This window comes from Larus michahellis, chromosome 8 (genome assembly GCF_964199755.1).
Source record: "Larus michahellis chromosome 8, bLarMic1.1, whole genome shotgun sequence".
NCBI classification, from domain to species: domain Eukaryota; kingdom Metazoa; phylum Chordata; class Aves; order Charadriiformes; family Laridae; genus Larus; species Larus michahellis.
Window position 1 is genome coordinate 22946742 of NC_133903.1, and position 18377 is coordinate 22965118.

At 51.3% G+C, this 18377-nt stretch overlaps 1 protein-coding gene across 5 annotated transcripts in view; it reads right to left on the bottom strand.

The window, feature by feature from the left end:
* The window catches only part of ASTN1 (astrotactin 1), a 65044-nt gene that overhangs the window by 35390 nt on the left and 11277 nt on the right, over positions 1–18377 (bottom strand). For 3 of the 5 annotated variants that reach the window (XR_012588657.1, XM_074597364.1, XM_074597363.1), the window contains exons 2-8: positions 7525–7712; positions 4176–4569; positions 3205–3351; positions 2647–2754; positions 1399–1548; positions 644–811; positions 353–437 (exon numbers count right to left, since the gene is read on the bottom strand). Coding sequence is in view for 4 of the 5 variants with exons in the window: in XM_074597364.1 (XP_074453465.1) it covers positions 353–437; positions 644–811; positions 1399–1548; positions 2647–2754; positions 3205–3351; positions 4176–4569; positions 7525–7712 (1240 nt within the window). In the remaining variant the exon portion in view is untranslated. Of the gene's footprint in view, positions 1–352; positions 438–643; positions 812–1398; positions 1549–2646; positions 2755–3204; positions 3352–4175; positions 4570–7524; positions 7713–8501; positions 8576–18377 lie in introns of all 5 variants that reach the window. The other 2 variants (XM_074597365.1, XM_074597366.1) reach the window with 2 other exon arrangements.

An 18377-nucleotide genomic window follows, 5' to 3' on the forward strand; every position in this document is an offset into this window, starting at 1 on the left:
GCCAGGGACGGCAGCCCAGCCTCAGCCCTCCTCCCAGTGCCTCGCACACCCAAACCGAAAGCCCCACGAAGTGCAGGATGACAAGGAGAGTGCCCGCAAGGGGCAGAGGCGCAGCCTCAGTCCTCTCCAGCGGGAGCTTACTCTGAAACTGAACAATAGCCTCTTCTACGTCACCTCTGATTATTTCAGAGAACAGAGTTCCTCACCTCCCGCAGACCTGCTGCAGAGCCCAGCTGCACGACGACCTTACAGTTCACCAAGATTTGTCACAGCCCTACTACACCGGTGCTGAAGCCCAGCAACTTGTGCAAGGACAGTACAAGCCTGAGCACGCTGTGGTGGGTGCACTTACCCCTGGTTCGTTCCCCACTCATTGCGGATGCAGAGGTGCTTATGCACGGGGTCCTTCATGTAACCTTCATAGCAGAGACACTCACCTATGGAGAGAGGGCGTGACATGAAGGACATGGGAGGACAAGGCTTTCCATGCACATCCCTGTCGAACCCAGTCTGCAGCCACCCAGGGAACCTGGCAGCTCCCCTCTCACCTGTGGAGCAAGGTGAGAAAGCATCTTCCCACCAAAGCTGGGTTGAGCAGGCAGAGGTGAGCTCCCAAACTCACCCCAACAGCCTGACCACCTACCGGTCTCAGGGTCACACTGGTGCTCGCAGGGGTCGAGGAGGCGCCGAGCGCAGAGATCCAGGGCCCAGGGCCCACTGGAATTTTGCTGGGAGAAGAGGATGACCTGTGCGGGGTTCAGCCAGTCACTGGCATCCAACTGGCTCCCCTCCAGCAGGATGAACCGGCTCCCTGCCACCAAGAGGGGAGTCAGCGGCAGCATGTCCCCCATGATGGTCCCCTCCATCCCATGATGGATCACTCTATCCCATGCCCATTCCCTTCATCCTGAGATGGCGTCCTCTGTCCCGCAACAGCCTACTCTGTTCCACAATGTGCCCATCCCCTCTGCCTTGTGGTGGCCCCCCCTGTGCCTGTCTCCTCCGTCCCGTGACAGCCCCCTCTGTCCCACAATGGCCACCTCCATCTCACGCCTGTCTCCTCAGCCCCACACCTGTCCCCTCTGTCCTATGCTGGTGACCTCCAACATGACAGTCACCTCCATCCCACAATAGCTCCCTCTGTCCTGTGCCCGTGCCCTCCATCCCACATCCATCCCCTCCATCCTGTGATAACCATCTCCATCTTGTGCCTGTCCCTTCTGTCCTGTCCCCATCCACTGTGTCCTGCACTGGTACCCTCCATCCCATACCTGCCCCCTCTGGCCTGCACCCGTCCCACCTCTCTCCTCTCCAACATTCCCTCCTCCTCTCCATTATAACTCACAGAGCAGGGCAGGAGGGGGAAGGATGGCAGGGGTAGGACCACAGGATGCTCACCATCAGCAATGAGGTGCTCAGGGACGTGGAGGGTGATCTTGACAACAAGGGGGCAACTCATGTGGGAAGAGCACACAAGGCTGATGACACAGCTCGTCACACTGATGAGGGTTAGTGTGGTCTTGTTCACAGGGCTTCGGGGGGAGCCCACTGCAAAACACGAAAGAACAGTCAAACCTGAGACCCGAGGGGTCCAGGAAGATCTGGGGTGCAGCCAGAGGATCTTGGGGTGCAGAGACCCTGCTCAGCTCCATGGAAATCCAGCATCAATCCAATCAAGAGGAGTCGCTGTGGATTTTCGAGAGCATGAAGCGGCCTTTCCTGCAGCAGCCTCTCTATCCTACCTGCTGTGGCTGGGGTAACCCTGAGCCCCCACAGCCCGGGCTCTCCTGCACCCCTGCACTGCCGCACACCGAGACCTTTGCAGCCGCAGGACTTTAAAGCAGAGGAGAGTTATGGAGAAGAAAGGTAAATGCAATATCCTTGTTTTTTTCCTCTCCTTCTCAACACTTCTCTTGGGTTGATTTTGCCATGACAACAGCCTCCTGGATGCCTTTGAAAAAGCACCGAGAGCCCTAAATGCTCAAGACACACAGGTCTTTGACTTTTCATCTCTTAGCTGAAGAAGCTGAGTGGAAAAACCTGGCTGGGGGCTGAGCTATCCCCTGTGGAGACAAAGCCTGAACTGGCCCCCTGGCACCCAGCATAGGTGCTGGTGGTGAAGGAGACGGCTCCCACGCCCATCAGTCCCAAAAATCCAAGGCACCGTCCAGAGAAGGAGGGAAAACTGACAGAAATTGTCCTCTCCAGGGGAGGAAACCTCCCAAAAGGATGGTGCAGGGCAGTGGAGAGAGACTCCTGCCCAGAGACCAAGCCTGTCTCCATCCTCCATTGCACATACAGCTCATATGTGCATGGTGCCAGAGCGAACCCACAGCAGCGCCGTGCTGAGCAGCGGCACGGGAGCTCAGGGGCCAGCCTTTGAAGCATGTTACTCATTAATACACACCAGAGCCTGGCAGAAGCCTTCAGCAAAGAATCAGAATATATTTCATCTCTGCTGAGAAGCTCCACTGGAGAGCAGCAGCAGCCCACTGCGGGACCAGGGACTGGCACCTGCCCACAGCAGCTCGTATCACGCCTGAGTTTCTATCTTTTGCCCATGGAAAGTCTCCGAACACGGAAAGTCGAGGGCAAACAAGGCAAGAGGGGACACAGCTCGCTGCCCACCTCCATGCCTACACCCACCTCGGCTGCGCCTCCGGCTCCGTGAGGGGTCTGTGTAGAAGGTCAGTTGAGGATCGGTGTCCGCCTCTGTCCCCGAGTCCCCCTCGGGGTTAAGAAACGCTGAGCCGGCTGCAGGGGACACGAAGTGTGGTCATGCATGGTGCTGGCACCGTGCCATCCCAAGCTGCCGATCCTAGATCACCCCTTCAAGGGCAAGCCTTGCCATGAAGACCAGGATCCAGGTCTACAGGGCACAGCAGGGACAGCATCTTCTCCCCTTCCCACCATGCACGGCCATGCTTCTTGCCACAGCTCCCATTACCTTGCAACTTTTCCCCATGGCTGTGCTGGTATCATAAAATATTTACCATGGCCAACACCCTCTGCGTCTTTGCAACCAACCAACCCAACACCATTTGCATCCTTGCAGACACCGCTTCTTCTGCTTCCTCTCACCCAAACCCTCCTTTCCACACTCTCGCCCAACACAGGCCCTATTTCTCCATTCCAGGAGAGGGTGAGTTGCTGGAGCATGGGTGGAAGCCCAGAGCACCCCATCCACCCAGGGGACACCCCTACCTCGCGCTTTGTTGTTGATGCGCTTGCGCTGGCTGCTGGAGGTGTGGGACAGCAGTGTGGCCTGCTGGTGGTTCGAGTCCACGGGGCTGGTGGCAATGATGTTGTCCTTGTACTTGTTCATCAGGGACAGCTTGGCGTTATCGCTCCCTGACCAGGAAGAATTGAAGGCAAAATCTTTCAGGGATAAAGGCTTAGAAAACGAAGGGAAGCGAAAAGGAGAGAGATTTCCTTGGATCCATCTCCAGCATCTGCATGAGGCAGCCAGGGTGCTGTGGCCAATGGGCCAAGCCACCCTGAACGCACATTCACAAGCTTCTCAAAGCCTGAAGGGGACCAGCACCTCCACAAAGCTACCCAAAAGCTGAGATTTAACATTCAGCCTCTCAGGGAACTTCTGCATACCCAGGTCTGTAAAGAAATCCCTGGAGAGCTTTAGGAACCACACCATGGTCTTCCCAAACTATGTCTAAGTTCAGAAGGCTTCAGTTGGATGGTTCAGTTGGTAATAGGGCCAACAAGCAAGTGTGTTACAAGCCTCGAAGAAACCCTGCTCGTGATCAGAAGACAGCGTTAACTCTGAATTATACTGATGACAAGTATAATTTTGCTACTAAAAACCTCAGCTAAAGAAGACACCAGAAACGCTGGGATACAGAAGGGAATTTTAGGAGTCACCATGAGATAGCTCAGAGGGGATACCATTCTGGTTCTCCACCAGGCCACAAGAACTGCAGCCCTTCCCCTCAAAGCTCCACCCAGCATTGTCCCAGCCATGTTCCACTCAGCAGGGACTGCTCTCAACTGGCTGCAAGGTCTCCCAGCAATGGAAACACCTTCAGAGCACCACCAACACCTCACAGGCAACAAAATCCCAGAGAAATGGGAAAACTGATCAAGGGAAAACATGTATAGAATGATGGAGACAAGACGAGTTGGAGGGGACAGTCCATGCCACCCTGTCCCATCCCCACCTGGTGTGAGGTCCATGCTGGCCTTCTCATTGCAGCCCTGCAGCGAGTCCAGGGTGCGGGTGACCTGGCTGGCGAAGTCCTCCCCGCCATTCATGCACTCGCGCTGGAGGTGGTGCCGCAGGTCGGTGATGTCGTACTCGTAGCCATCCAGGATGGGGGTCTCGCGGATGCTGAGCGTCCCGCTGGAGTTGTGGCCCTGTACGCGGGCATTGCGCAGGCTCTCCCGCCCGTGGCCTCCGATCAGCACCGAGGGGATGTAGTGGATCTCATTGGCCGCCTCGGCGCTGGCGCTCTTCTGGGGCTGCGGCACCCGGCGCCGCTTGCACCACCGCCGGCGGGTGTAGAGGATCATCACTAGGCAGAGGATGGAGAGCAGCAAGGCAATCATCCCTCCCTGCGGGCACAAACGCAAGCGGGGCTCAGCTGGTGATCAGCGCTACCCACCCCGGGGATGCTCCGGGGTGGCCAAAGCAAAGGACTCTTATCATGCCAGTAAGAGGGAGCTGGCACACGGAGCACCCGGTGCTCACCAAGTGCTCCTGGCTGAAGCCTGCCTCTAGCTGGACTGGCTTTGAAGTCACCACCAAGGCATAAAAAAGCAGCACTTAAAGCAGAGCGTGTTTTGTTTCACACTCCCACAACGTGTCTTTGAAAGCAGAGATCAGATTTATTCCAGGCAAACGCTCCTACGGGCAACTTTTTCTGACCCATTTCCAACCAGTTTCAGTGCTGTCACTCTCAATCTTGGGAGATTTTCCCAGGGTATCCTGCAGAAATTGCAGCACAGATTAAAGGAGATCAAAGCTTGAGACAGCTGGATAACCGAAGCGTTGTTTGGGGAACGCCTGGGCAAAGAGACTGAAAAAGCTCCTGCCCCGCGGGGACACCCCCAAACTGCACCTAGCCCTGCTACCTTGTCACTGTCTCCAAGGTCACCCTCCTGCAGAGACACAGTCGCTGCACACAGATAGAGTCGGTGAGATGAAAGTCCAAGCTAGCCCTTTATGCCCAGTTTGATAATAATAATAATAATAATGATAATAATACAAAGCCGTGTGCGGAGCCAGCTAAGAGCTCCATGTCCATCCTTGGCTCCGGTTCCCCTCCTCTTTTCTATGCAATAGATGATCTTGATAAAATAAAATAATAGCAATAATCTGCTCCATTAGGACAAAACATTAAGGGAATTATTGAATGAGAAGTAGGAAAGGCAGCTGGAAAAGGAGCTCTAATGGCCATTACGGTTTAATCCTGTTTTATTCCCAGGATAATGGAGCTGTGATGCACCCCCCCAGCCACCTTCCAAACTTTCTTTGAAACAAAAAAAAAGAAGAAAAAAACAAAGAAACTCCACTGATTAAGGAGACAAGCAGTTCAGCAGAGGAGGGGGCGCTGGCTGGCACATGGCATCTCTCCGGCCAGGCGCCTGTAGCTGTGAGGACAGGAAATCTCTTGCCAGGGCTGAAAACAAGCACTGGATTCATGCCTGGCTACGCTCAATCTGAGTTTTTTAGTGGTAAAGTCAGGGCCCAGTTCTATACCACGTTCAAATCCCTTTGAGTTCCTCCGATCCATAAATAAGTGGGGACTATCACCATCCACACCAGAGATGGCCTCCCATGTTATGGCTCTCCATCACCCCAGGGAAGGATCCACCTGCAGATGGGGTGACGAGCAGGTGGGAGTAATAGCAGAAAATTCCTGGTTTTCCTTTCCCATATGCACGTTATATCCCCCAAACACCAGAGAGCTCTGTGCTGGTAAACAAGGAGCTTGAGCCAGGTGGACGCCCATTGGCTTAGGACTGCGGCTGTAGGTTCTCAAAAAAGACCTGTTATTGAATTAAAACTGAATTTCTTCTGCCACGATAGTCTGAGAGCTCAAAATCTCCCCAAGGAAAAGCAGCCTGTGGCCACTTGAGATTTCAAGAGGCTCTGAAAGGAGGATGAAAACCAGCAATGGAGTCCCCTCCACCCACTGCTCACTAGAGGGGGTCAGGGCACCACCTTAGAACCCCGGTTCCACTCCACGGGAGCACAGAAATCCCATTCTGCCTTCATCCCCCGCACCCAGCACTCATACAAGGGCTGCAAGAGGAGCCCTGAGCTGGACTGGCACGGGAGCACTTCTCGCACGGTCGGATCGCTGTCGCAATGCATACAGTCCCTTGCTCGCACTTTTCTTGGCAACCACATGGGAAAGAAAGAAAATCAGCCTTGAAAACTCCACATGATCCTGACTCCTGGCACAAAAGCCAACCTCTATTTGTTCAGGCCATAAGGATGTCGCCAGAGCAGAGCTGAGAGTTATGGGGAAAAAGGGGGAGAGGGAGGATTCAATCCGTATTTACGTATTTTGGGTTGAGAGCGATGAGTTGCAGACATCGTTTTCATCACCTCAATAATAAACCTTTTTTCAGGCACTCCTGTCTCCATCTTGGTATTCAGTGGTGCCTATGAAAAGGCCACGGTGTCAGAGTGTGGCCACCCTCTCTTGAGGTGATGCACCCTCTCAGGAACAGGTGGGAAGAGGCAATGAAAAGAAAGGAAACGGTCCAAAATGTTTTTTGGGGCTGTGTTTACCAGTGATTTTTTTTTTCTTTTCTCGAGACTAATCAAGCACAAATGATGGAGGAGAAACCTGGCCTGGGGCTGCAATCTGGAAGAGCTATTGACGCTCTCATTAGGGTAGGCACCATTAAACAGCCTGTTTGCAACCTCCTCAGCAACACATTGTCTCCAGATAATTATCTTCCAGTGGCACAAAAACTGTCAGATTCTTCAGATTTTTTTTCCAACTTAATAAAAAAACAACAAACTAACAAACCACAGATCCACCTCCAGCACACAGATCTCTGTCTCACCCTCCTTTCTCTGCCATCAAAACCTTGTCCCCCGTGTTTCTGCAGGGCGGAGGAGAGCTGTGCAGCCTCTGCGCTGATAAAAGCAGCGGTGACAGTGCCTAATGGCACCATGACACCCAACACGCACTGGAACAGCAGGCACTGGGCACCATTCACAGGGCAAAGGGCTCCTGACAAAGTCAATGTGGATTAACCTCAGGTTAAGGTGGTTGAGACCTTCAAAGGCCAGCACTCCCTGGGGATAAAGGCACCCCTGCGAACATATTTGCAAAGCGATACAAACTAAGGGAGCGTTTTAAAGCGGCTCAATGCTAAAGCACCCTGCACACAACATCATCCAGGCATCTTAACCAGCTCCCGACGGTGGGCTCAGCTCCCCATCCTAGTACAGCTGGAGCCAGACAGGGAAATATATGGCTTTTCAAAAGCCCCTCTATTTTCAACAGGTTCCTGAACATCTAAAGGGGCTGCCTTCCCATCACGTACCATGACAGAGATGTGAAGGATCCTCAGCTCTTCCTCCGCCGACTCAGTCTGGGGCTCATCCGTGGGGTCAAAGCCAGGCAAGTTGGGGGCCCCATCTTGGTGGTGGATGTGGAAGAGCAACGTGCCATTCTCCAGCCACTGCTGCCGCCAGCGCACCAGCGGGATGTCATCTGTGTTGCCTGATATCTCTGCAAAAGCAAAGCTGGTCATGCGGGAAAGGTGAAGGAGAGGGGCGATGGGGGACATTCACCTCTTACAAAAAACTGGGTGGAGGGACAAAGGGACACACACCAGCAGGCTCCCTCTGGTCACCTCCTGCCAGCACCATGTCTGCCCCTATAATACCCACAACCTGAAGGGTTAAAGCAGAGTAAAAACGTATTTCTGGGTAAAATCCAGATATGGGCCCTCCAAAAATCCAGATGTGGCGCAGGGCCAGAGCACTTTCTGACAGCATCTTGGGGCCCGAGCCAGGGAGTCTGGCAGTATCTTTCTAGCCCTAATTTGGATGGGTTTCACCCATGTGCTTTATGTTAAACACAGCTCCAGCCATGGGGAGCAGAGGGTATAGGACAACTTCTCAGCAGCACTAGTGGGATCGTTGGGACCATGTTGCAAATTATTGCAGGCAAAAAATATTTCCCATCCCTTGTGAACAGAGAAACAGGCACGTGGCTGTGATCACACTTTCAGCTCTGGCTCTGATTGAGGTTTGTTCAGAGATTTTCAGTCTTCAAACATTTTTTACAGCTCCCCACACAGGACTCATCCCTGAGATCCGCAGATGTACCTTCTGCCCAAACACTCCGACTTTCCCTAAGTACCTTTAACTTCGGTGTTTGGGGGCAGTGGGATGGATGGACAGAGCTGGGCTGAGGCATGCCAGCACCAGAGGACACCCAAGCAGGAGGAGCAGCTGAGGACAGGGACACAACACTTGCTACAGGACACTAAATGCTGAATCACACCAAATTCACCTGGGTGACTCCAAAATTTCAGGGACATCCTCTGGCTGGATCTTAGCAAAAGGGAGGGCGACACCAGCACACCCCTAGGAGAGATGGGCACTGTTTTAACCACCACCTCCACCTCGGACCAGATGACCCTGGTTACCACCTCAGATCCCCTTGATCTCGGCCATCCGCTCGAGCCTACCATTTGCCCCTTAGTTATTTTTCCTGAAAATATAAGCTTCAATTGCATTTGTTGGAATGACCGGTAAAAACGTGATGAGCTTCCCAGGGTCGCGCAGCTTTCCTTCCTGTCTCTGGCCCGTGGCAACGGTCCGGCCGGACCCTTTCACTCCATCCCATTTGTAGCCGTGTGTTTTGATGGCAATGGGAAAGAGCCTGGCTCACTTTGCAAATTGTCATCTTTATTTTGTTTGTTTCATGCTGCACTCAAATGAAAACTGGAATTCAATTACAGTGCCAAAAAACAACATTTTAAATTTACTGTTAATTAATTTCATTAGGCTGCCTTGAGTGAGCTAGCTACCAGAGAAAGGGGTAGGGTGTGTGTGTTGGGGAAATCTGTATCAGGAACCAGGTTCATCCTCCCAAACTGATTTGATTAATCAAAAGAAACATTAGCCACAGCAAGCAAATTGGCAGATTGTTTCTGCTCAGCATGGGCCATATTTCTGGCGGTAATCAGTGCGCTTCGAGTGTCCCAAGCAGAGGGATGCTGAGCTCTCCTCGATGTCACTGGGAAGCAAAACCGAGAGGAGTTAAAGCATCTAGGAAGCCAGAAGCACTTTTGAAATTCCCTCTAACCGCTGAGCTGCATGTTTAGGCACACAGATCCCCTTTGAAAAGCTGGTCTTGGGAGCTGGGAGGGTTTGAAATAGCAGACCTCCTCCTCTCCCACCTGGTCTTTATTCATGGGCTGAAAGGGAAAAACAAGCTTTCCTGCTACCCCAACTCCCCACGGCTTCGCAACTTCAAATGAACTAGCTCAAATGGAAGAAAATATTCTCCCCGCACCTGCCTGCTAACGTGAAATTAGGAGTAATTAAGGCAAGAGCTTTTATGCACAACGGGAACTCAACGTACTGACATTTGGAAAAATGTAAATACCAGCATTTGCTCCATTGTAAAGACTGAAAATAATAGATACTAAGTATATGACATTGTGACATTTAGAAAGCTAGAGTTAAAGATGTTTTCCCCCTGATCTGACATATCATTGAAAAAGCAGCACCCTTCAGCTCATTAATATTTGAGGAGAACTCCTTGATGGAAGTTATTTAAATGATTAATAGATTATAGTAAATTTAAGCCTTAAAATAGGTTGTCATAATTTCAAATTTATTTAAACAGGCTTATTTTTAAAATGAAAAATATATTTCTATAAAAAATGGATTCTTATTTTAAAAAGAGTGCAATCCAGCCACAGACCCTGAACATGTTATCCTCTCCCATCAGACACCACGACATGACTCTGCGGCTGCACGGCACACAAGTCCAAGGTGCTAGAAACAGAGGAAAACACCCCAGAAATCAACCCACATCACCCCAAACCGGTAGGCTATGACCCCTGCATCACACCACAGGACAAGGCTGCTCTGCTGCCTCTGGTGCTGCCCTGGGCAAAGGCTCTTAAGGCAGTGCCCACATGAGAGAGCATTATCCTTGGACCTCCTCTCCTCAAGGGTCTTAGTGACACTTCAGCTGCTCCTATCCCACTGCATTTCTACTTGAAGAAATTACACATATAAATGCTTTTCTGTGCCCATGAAGTTCTCCTGGCATTTAGTTCAAGGAAGACCAAGACCACACTTCCTTCCTAACACAGCTCTCTCATCTCCCAGTCCAACATGTTCCACTTTTATCTTTGACTCGCTCTCCAGGCAGACACCTCGTCCCCTGGTGGGAGATGCCACGATGACCCATGTAGCAAACTGGGGGCATTTATCTCAGTACCATGGGCTTCAGCTCTGCAATGGGGCTGGTGGGTGCCAACCCTGGCAGCCAGCTTGTACCATGGGGCCAAGAGACCCCAGAGGAGGTGGGAAAGTAGGTAGAAAGCCAAAAGAAAAAAAAAAAAAAGAAGGGTAGGGGTAGAGGATAATTTCAAGTTCAAAGTTTGAAAGATATTGATGATAGGCCTGGTCCCTGCATGGCTTCCATTAAGTCCTTGGATATGAAGCCATTAGCACTAGTATTAACTTCTTGCACCTCAGTTAAAAAATAGCCTGCCTGAGTCAGGGGTTAATAACAGTAGGAGACCACTAATTAGGCTGTGCCTCGTTCGCCTGGTATCAAACGTGGCCCAGGTCCTTCATATCTACAGGAGCGGCAGCCTCCAAAGACCCTGGCTGATGCTTTCAACATAACGGCCGCGGCTGCTCCCCTCCCAGACCATCTGCAAGGGGAGGGAAGGGAAAATGAAAGGTTGTAGGGGACCAAACCGAGGAGAGGAGAAAAGGAAAGTCCAGATAAAGTTGCTGGAGGTGGGTGGGTTTATATGTGCTTCATTATCAATCATCCCGAATAACACCATTTCCCTGGGGACAGCCGTCCAACCCAAAGCAAACACAGTCCTTCTGGAGGCAACACCTCTGTGTGTCCCAGTTTTAGTAGGCAACACCTCCATCACAGCCTGATTTTGCACCTGAGCTTGTGCAATGTCAAAACTGTAGCCCCTGAGCCCAACACTGACATGGACCTATTCCCACATCCTTATCTCCCTGCTGAGACCCAGCATTGCGGCCGGATGGAAAGCACACACAGAGAGCAACTCTCCTTAAAAACGCATGCCAGCATTTTGACGAAAAAAAAAAGAACGACAAAACAATTTTCCTTTCCATTTGGAAGCGTTTTGCACTAATAGACACCTATGATTAGTCAAATGAACGCTGCCATAATGCCAGTCTCTGCAGACTCATTTCATACAGCATAGCACAAATTTTGACTTGGACTTATATTTCCTCGTTAACATTTAAACCTGGCTTATTTTCCATCCACAACCTGACTGTGTTTTTATTAAGTTCCCCATTAGCGGAGGCTTTTGCTCCACGTCTAAACATCACACTTCCTTTAAAGGGCTCTAACCCAGCGAAAGCAAGCCCTGGCCTTGCACTCCCCCAAGGGTCTCCAACCTCTAAAGTAACTCGGGAGACTTTCCCACCATGAGCTACTTGCACTTTGTGTTGTGACCTCAGGACTTGATTCCTGTCAATCCAGATGTCAAAACGCATGTCCTGATATTTAACTCGTTTTTACTTTGGAGATTTTAGTGCCACATCTTTCACAGGATAACACCCATGTTTTTATGGGCCCATTTAAACAAGTCACATTCATCACTGACTGTCTATATTTTATTTGCAATTTTTTTTCCTGTCTCAAATCACGGGTAGGAAAACCAGCTCATTCTGTAGGTTCAAGACAATCCAGCTTTTCCGTACCAGCCAACACAAAGCTCACTTTATCTATTAGGAACCTGCTTCATAGGAAAAAGCACCTCGGGCAAAATTTCCAGAAGATCCATAAACATGGGAGAAGCTAACGGATCAAGAAAAAAGCACCCGCTGTATCTGGAGCCACTCTCTGGCTAGGTCAGAGAGATCACCCCACCACGATGCCTGCACGTGAGGCTGGTACATGTGAAGCCATTAGCTGTCATAGCAAGGCTGACAGCTAACCGTGTTTCTCTTTGAAACCTAGGGTGCATTTGCTTTTGGGAAGGTCACCAAGGAGTTCGTTTCAAAGCTGTAGCCACACTTTAGCCTTGAACTGGGATTTTTGTTCTGAATATGCCACAGTCTTAATTCGTCCCTTTCTTTAACAACAAAACCCTCCATCACCCTGGAAGTAACATTGTGCCGCATGGCCATTTGCAGAGCAAAGGACACTGATTCATCATTAATGGGTCTGAGTCGACTGGGTTTGCTCTGCAGCTGCTGACCTTACAACATGATGTGCCCCATTGCCCCGCTCTTCCCTGCAGACCCAAGGACATGCCCAACTGCACCTGTGCAACATCACCTCTGAGGTTATTTTTCCACCGCCTTTGTCAATTTTGCCCAAAAGCTGGGAAAAACAACGAGCAGGCTGGGTCATTCACTGGTGTCTGATTTTCACTCCTGTTTTGTCAGTTTGGTCCCATCTCCCATAACCTTGAACCACAGAGGAGATGTGGGAAAAGCGACAAATCCACCTCCTGGACCAACACTAGGGAGACACAGTCATGTAAAAATAAAAAACAAAGCCCCACGCCATGACAGTTAGCAAATGCAAAATCAAGAGGATGTGTGACAACTTATGAGATGCAAGGTTGAATTTAAATCCCAGAAAGGACCACATTTGTAGTCGATATCTCACCCTGCAATGCCATCACATCACCTCTTCCAGAGGGAAGCCAGGTCTCCATGGAAAGAGCCCAAATGATGGAGAAGCTCCCAGTCAGCCATGGAAAATTACTGCCCTAGCTAAATCACCTCCCAGCAAGTTGGAGAGATGGAGAGCATGAACCCCTCAGCCCAGATGGTCCGCACCTATGAGCATCAGAGGGACAGCTGTTGAACTCCACGAACACACCAGCTATCACTCAGAAAGGGATGAGCAACCAGAGGAGCAAAACTTGGCAGAGGAGACTGCAATCTCTTAAAAAAGCTCTTGTGCATCATGGAAATTATAGACCAGTAAATCCTGCTTCTGCCTCGGACAGTTTGTTAGAGGAATTGGTAGGTGCGTGGGTAAATATGGGTCGCTCAACACTGTAAGCAGTAGATAAGGGTGATCCAGTTTGATGGACTCATTTCAAAGAATCCTTGTCAAAATCCACCCTCAAAGTTTCCCAAAGCGCCAAAGTGGAGTTGGGATAAGAGGGAAAGTCCTCTTAAAGCCCACCAGGTGGAGGAGGAATAAGAGTTTAGTTTTCAAAATGAAAGGAGGTTACCAAGAAACCCCATGGAGATCTTTGTCAGGACCTTGGCTGTTCAGAAACGCTCTGGAAGAGGAGGCGAATGACAAAGTTGGTCACCAACACTAAATTTAGTCTCCATAAAGCTAAAGCTGTGAAGTGCTGGAGGAAAGTGGATGAGGAAAGTGGGCAAGGAAGTGGGCAGGTGAAATTCAACTTTGGTGAATGCAAGCTGATCTCGAATCTTGCAAGCAGTATTCAGGTCAGCCATCTCGTAACAGAGGAGGCAGAGCTAGCAAGGTTTGGGGTCGGTGTGGGGGAGTTCAAGGAACATGAGATGTCTCAAACGGCTTTGTGGAGAGGAAAACTAACTGTGTTATGACCCCTCAGCAAGGAAAACAAACAGCGGAGCAGGGACATGACAAAAGCCTATAAAATCATGAAGCCAGTAGGGAAGCGGGAAAGGAAATGTTTATTCACTATTTCTCACTTTGCAAAAATTAGGACTGTAAAAACTAACAAAAGGGTCTCTTTCATCTACCATAAAGTAGGAAAGCACTGAAAAAGGAACCAAATTCAGGGAAGACAAAGCCGCCAGCAGCTATCGAGACAGACAGCCTAGAGGCAAATCCCAGTTCGAGAAATCCCTGTGGCACAGACCTCAGCAGTAGGGAAAGGACCAAGCTGCGTTTTTAACATTTTTTTTCCCCAAGTATCAGTTACTTGCCACGGCTGGACATGCCGAGGGACCACAAACCCACTGCACTCCACGCTGCCTCGTGTCTTGGGGATGGTGGGGGGCTGCAAAGCCAGCTAGGTGCTACCCGCACCACCCTTCGAGGATGCATCCCACCCCAACATGTCCCTTCAAGAGTGGCTGAGCCTGCCTGCTCCTCCAGGCACTGCATCACTAGGGGAAGGAGACCCCCAAGGCAGCTTCCTCCCATTGAGACAGCCTCTTGCCGCAGCAACTCCCCGCCTCCAAACCCCAGCCCTCTGTGCCATCAGACCCCACCGACCCAAGACGCCTGCCAAGATTACCTTCAGCTTTCCAAGCCAGCCAACGATTTTCATGGGGAGGCAAAGGGCTATTTATATCTGTCGCGGGCTGGCAGGGAAGGTAATGGCCGGCCACTCCAGCCCATCTGCCAGGCACTTAGCAAGACATCGGAGCATATCGTACAGGCGAGGTCAGGAAGCGGTGCTGGTGAGACAGGCAGGGGAAGCGGGGGGATGCATTACAGCGATGACATGGACTTCACTTCAAGGGTAAACTTCAGCCCGCTCCTGCAGACTAATTTGTTTAAGTGCCTGTTGCGCCAAGGCCAAGAGGTCAGGCGAATTAGACATTATTTTGGCGTCCTCGTGCTCGGCACAGGAAACGAGCACAGCCGCTTGTTCCTCATCTCCTGGGGGGAGAGACAGGACCTGCCTGTCTTCTGGGGTATGGGAGAGATGAGGTGGCCCTCCCTGGGGTGAAATGGGATCAAAATAACCCTGTCTGCTCTCCTGCCAACAGCAGAACCAAGAGTTTTTCCAAGAAGTGGTCCTCCTCATCCACCTACCTCTTCTGTAGGGACCAATGCTGGTCTTGGGGGCAGGACAAATCCTCATAGGTGGCCCCATACCAGGAGGGAGAAGGTAGGCATGGGCTACTGCCCAGTGCAGCCTAATGTCATAAGTTCTTCGGTGCTTAGTAGCTCTTACCTGTTTTCAAGCTCCATTTTCAAGTTTGTGGAGAGGCTTTGAAAGACAATGGGGAGTCGGGGGAAAAAAAAAAAAAGGAAGGAAGGAAGGAAGATGTAGAAGGGGAAAAAGTTGACTGTGCATCTTAAATTTATCACTCTTGAAAGAAGAGCTTGTCAAGAGGGCCAGAGACCAGCCAGTGCGTGGTGATCAATGGGAGGACTTTTGGGTCTAGTCAAGCTTGTTTCAGATTTACAGGAACTGAATAGAGGCATAAATCTGTTGCTGCCTGACGAAAATGGAGGTAATTAAAACTGCAGGTGTATATAATTGTCACATTGATGATCTATATAAATCAGCGGAGCCAGCAGAGGCACAAAGCACCATGTTGAGCATGGAGCCACCCTGTGAGGAGCCATTTGCCCCCCTGCCTGGCCAGAGGACAGAGCTGGTGGGTGCAGGACACAGCCCTGGGGACACCCATCTCACCCACACGCACCTGCCCATCACTGCAGCCACTAGAACCCTCTCCTCCGGGACAGGTCTTGTATGGATTACCCCCCCGCCCCAGGCAGCATAAGCAGCAGGACCCCCTGTGGCTTTCAATGGATGCAATTACCCGCAATCTCACCCTGGCTACTGCCAAATTTCCTGTGACTTCAGGAGGAAGAAAACAGGACCCCAAAGCATCAAGACGTCCGACCGTGGACACCACGGGGTGCTCTTTGCAGGGACTTTAAAGCTCTGAGCCCGGGTTCAAGTGGGGCACTGACTTTATCTTGTAGCGACTTTTTCTTTTCTAATTTATTTTAACCTCTGTTATTTTGGGAACTTTGAAGCCTAAGATGCTCCGAGGCAGCTGCCTTTGTAGGAAGGACAGAAAGTGCAGAGCGGGGATTTGAAAGAGGGGGAGAAATAGGGAGGGGAAAAAAGGGTGCTTCACAGCTGAGGTCTATGGCAGCTCCTTCACCATTTCTCCCACATCCCAACAAACCCACCCCAGGAGGTGGTTGGGGCTCTTTTACCAGCAGTCACAGGAAATCTGGATGCAAAGCAACCATGGTGTCTTCCATTTATCTAACACTGCTACCTGGAGAAACCTCCAAGACCTTTGCAGACCTGCATCCCTTCTCCCACCGTTCAACGGGACCACCCCTCAGTCCTCAATGCGGCTGCAGCGCATCCTTTCCAGCCACCGTGGCTCAGCCCCACTCCTGCCATACGTGCCGATGCCACGGGGACACATTTCTACCCGCCATGCCAGGAGGGATGGGAACACAAGAGAAGGCTTTCCCGTCACCTTTGCCAGTGAGGTCCCCTCGCATGTGCCCATGGGCCAACCCTGCTTCCCAGGTTGAGCGCTGTATATGTGCGCCAATTGGATAATTAAAAATTAATCAAGCGTTTCTGCATTGCAGTCCAAATTATGTAACGCCGCTCTTCAGTTTCAGCACCCATCAGCTCTAATGCTATTGCACATCAGCACGGCCCTGCCATATTTACCTGCCTGTCTTTTCAGGCAGCACTCACGCCTTTGGAAGGGAAAAGGAAACACCAATGTCATAAACACGGGCAGAAAGTTCCCTCGCATTTGCATGGGGAAAAAAAAAAATTGAGGAAAATCTACTTCTTTTCTTAGTCTGGTGCTGAAATCTGGGATTGCAAAAAAAAAAAAAGGGATGGGGCTGGGATGCTCCAGCCCAGCCAAGTGCCAAGGGTCGCCCTGGCCAGGGCAGCACCTCTGTGACCAGGGGGTTTCGGAGCAAGAGGCTGCTGCTGCTCGCTCCTCCTGCGCCAAAGGGATGCAGCATCCCATTTTAGCAAATAAGCAGCATGTCTATAGGCAAACAAAATTAAATCAAGGTGAGGAGTGAGCTGCATTTTCGGTATCTTGAGAACGAAGAGCCCTTCCAGACTCTGAGAACAGGGTAACTGCAAACTCCTGCGATTACAGCCACAGCTCAGCTTTATGCCTGCAGGCTGTGGCTGTTGCTGAGACCAGGGCTCAGCGGGCAAGCCTGCCACCTCCTCCCTTCCTTGGCCAGAAACTTGCCGAATACACAGCCATGGTCTCTGCAGTGCTTATTCTCAGGACACAGATGCTGCCACCTGATGTGAAACTAGCCATTAATTCCTGCGGTGATTAGCTCCAAAGGGCGCTTTGCTGGGCTCCAGACACAGTGGCTTCAGGAAACCACCAGGGATGCTGCAGCTCACACCCCTAGTGAGCAGCTCTGCCAACACTCTTCATCACCGCACCTAATGTCTCCTGGCTTTCGCATGGTCCCTCCAGTTATTTACTACCTCCTGCCACCATGCCTCTCCTCCCACCCCGTGGTCCTTCCTGCCCTCCCTCCATCATCCCGACAAGTTCCTGCTGCCGGCACAGCTGTATTTCACCCACATGCTGCCTTTCATCCCGCAGCATGTGAAAAGCCCTTCTTCCCTGGCACTGAGCTTTAATTACAAGGACGTTGCTGGATCCAGCCCGGGCTGACCACACCACCACCATCCCATGGGGAGATGTGTACCGTGTCCATCCCGGGAACCTCTGCATCCCTCATTCAGCCCCCAGCCCCAGTGCCCATGGGACACCCCTTCACCCCAGTTTGTGCCAGCCTGCACAGGGAGGACCTCAGGGGAAATACTTGTGGGGACACAGCAGCTTAAGCTGAGCCCTCCATCTGTTAACCAGCGATGTGCCTTACTCAAGAAGCAAGAAAAAGGGGAAACATGGTAATAAAAAGCTGTGGACGCCAGCTCAAGTCCAAGGTTGACTGTGCAGGCTCAATGCGTGCAATGCATTCCCCTCCCTGGCTCACAGGTGCTTCCACCATCTACCAAGGAGGCTGAGCTATTTCTCCTGCCCACCAGGTCTGAGCATGCCAGGAGCATGGCACACCTGGGAAGAGAGCAGCTCCTGCTGAAGAGCTAATAACATTGATTTGATTTTTCCCTGGAAGGATGTTTCAGGCGCTGTCTTGCTCGTGGATGCTTGGACACACATCCCAGCCCATGGCATGAGACCCCTGCAGCTCCCCACTCACACGTTGACAGAGGCATTTGTAATTCCCCCCAAACTCCCAGGCCACGTGTGGCATGTCTGCAAAGGCAAACTCCCTGGCTTGTCCCTTTTGCCAGCAAGAAAGCCAGCAGTTCCACAGCAGCACGAGGGCTCTCGAGTCCCATTGCTGTTCCTCCCCAGAGCTCTACCAAAGCCACAAAAGCCAGAGCTCAGCTATTTCTGTCTGAAAAATAGAGGAAAGGTTGGGGAGGTGCAGCTCTGGGATGGGAAAACAGCT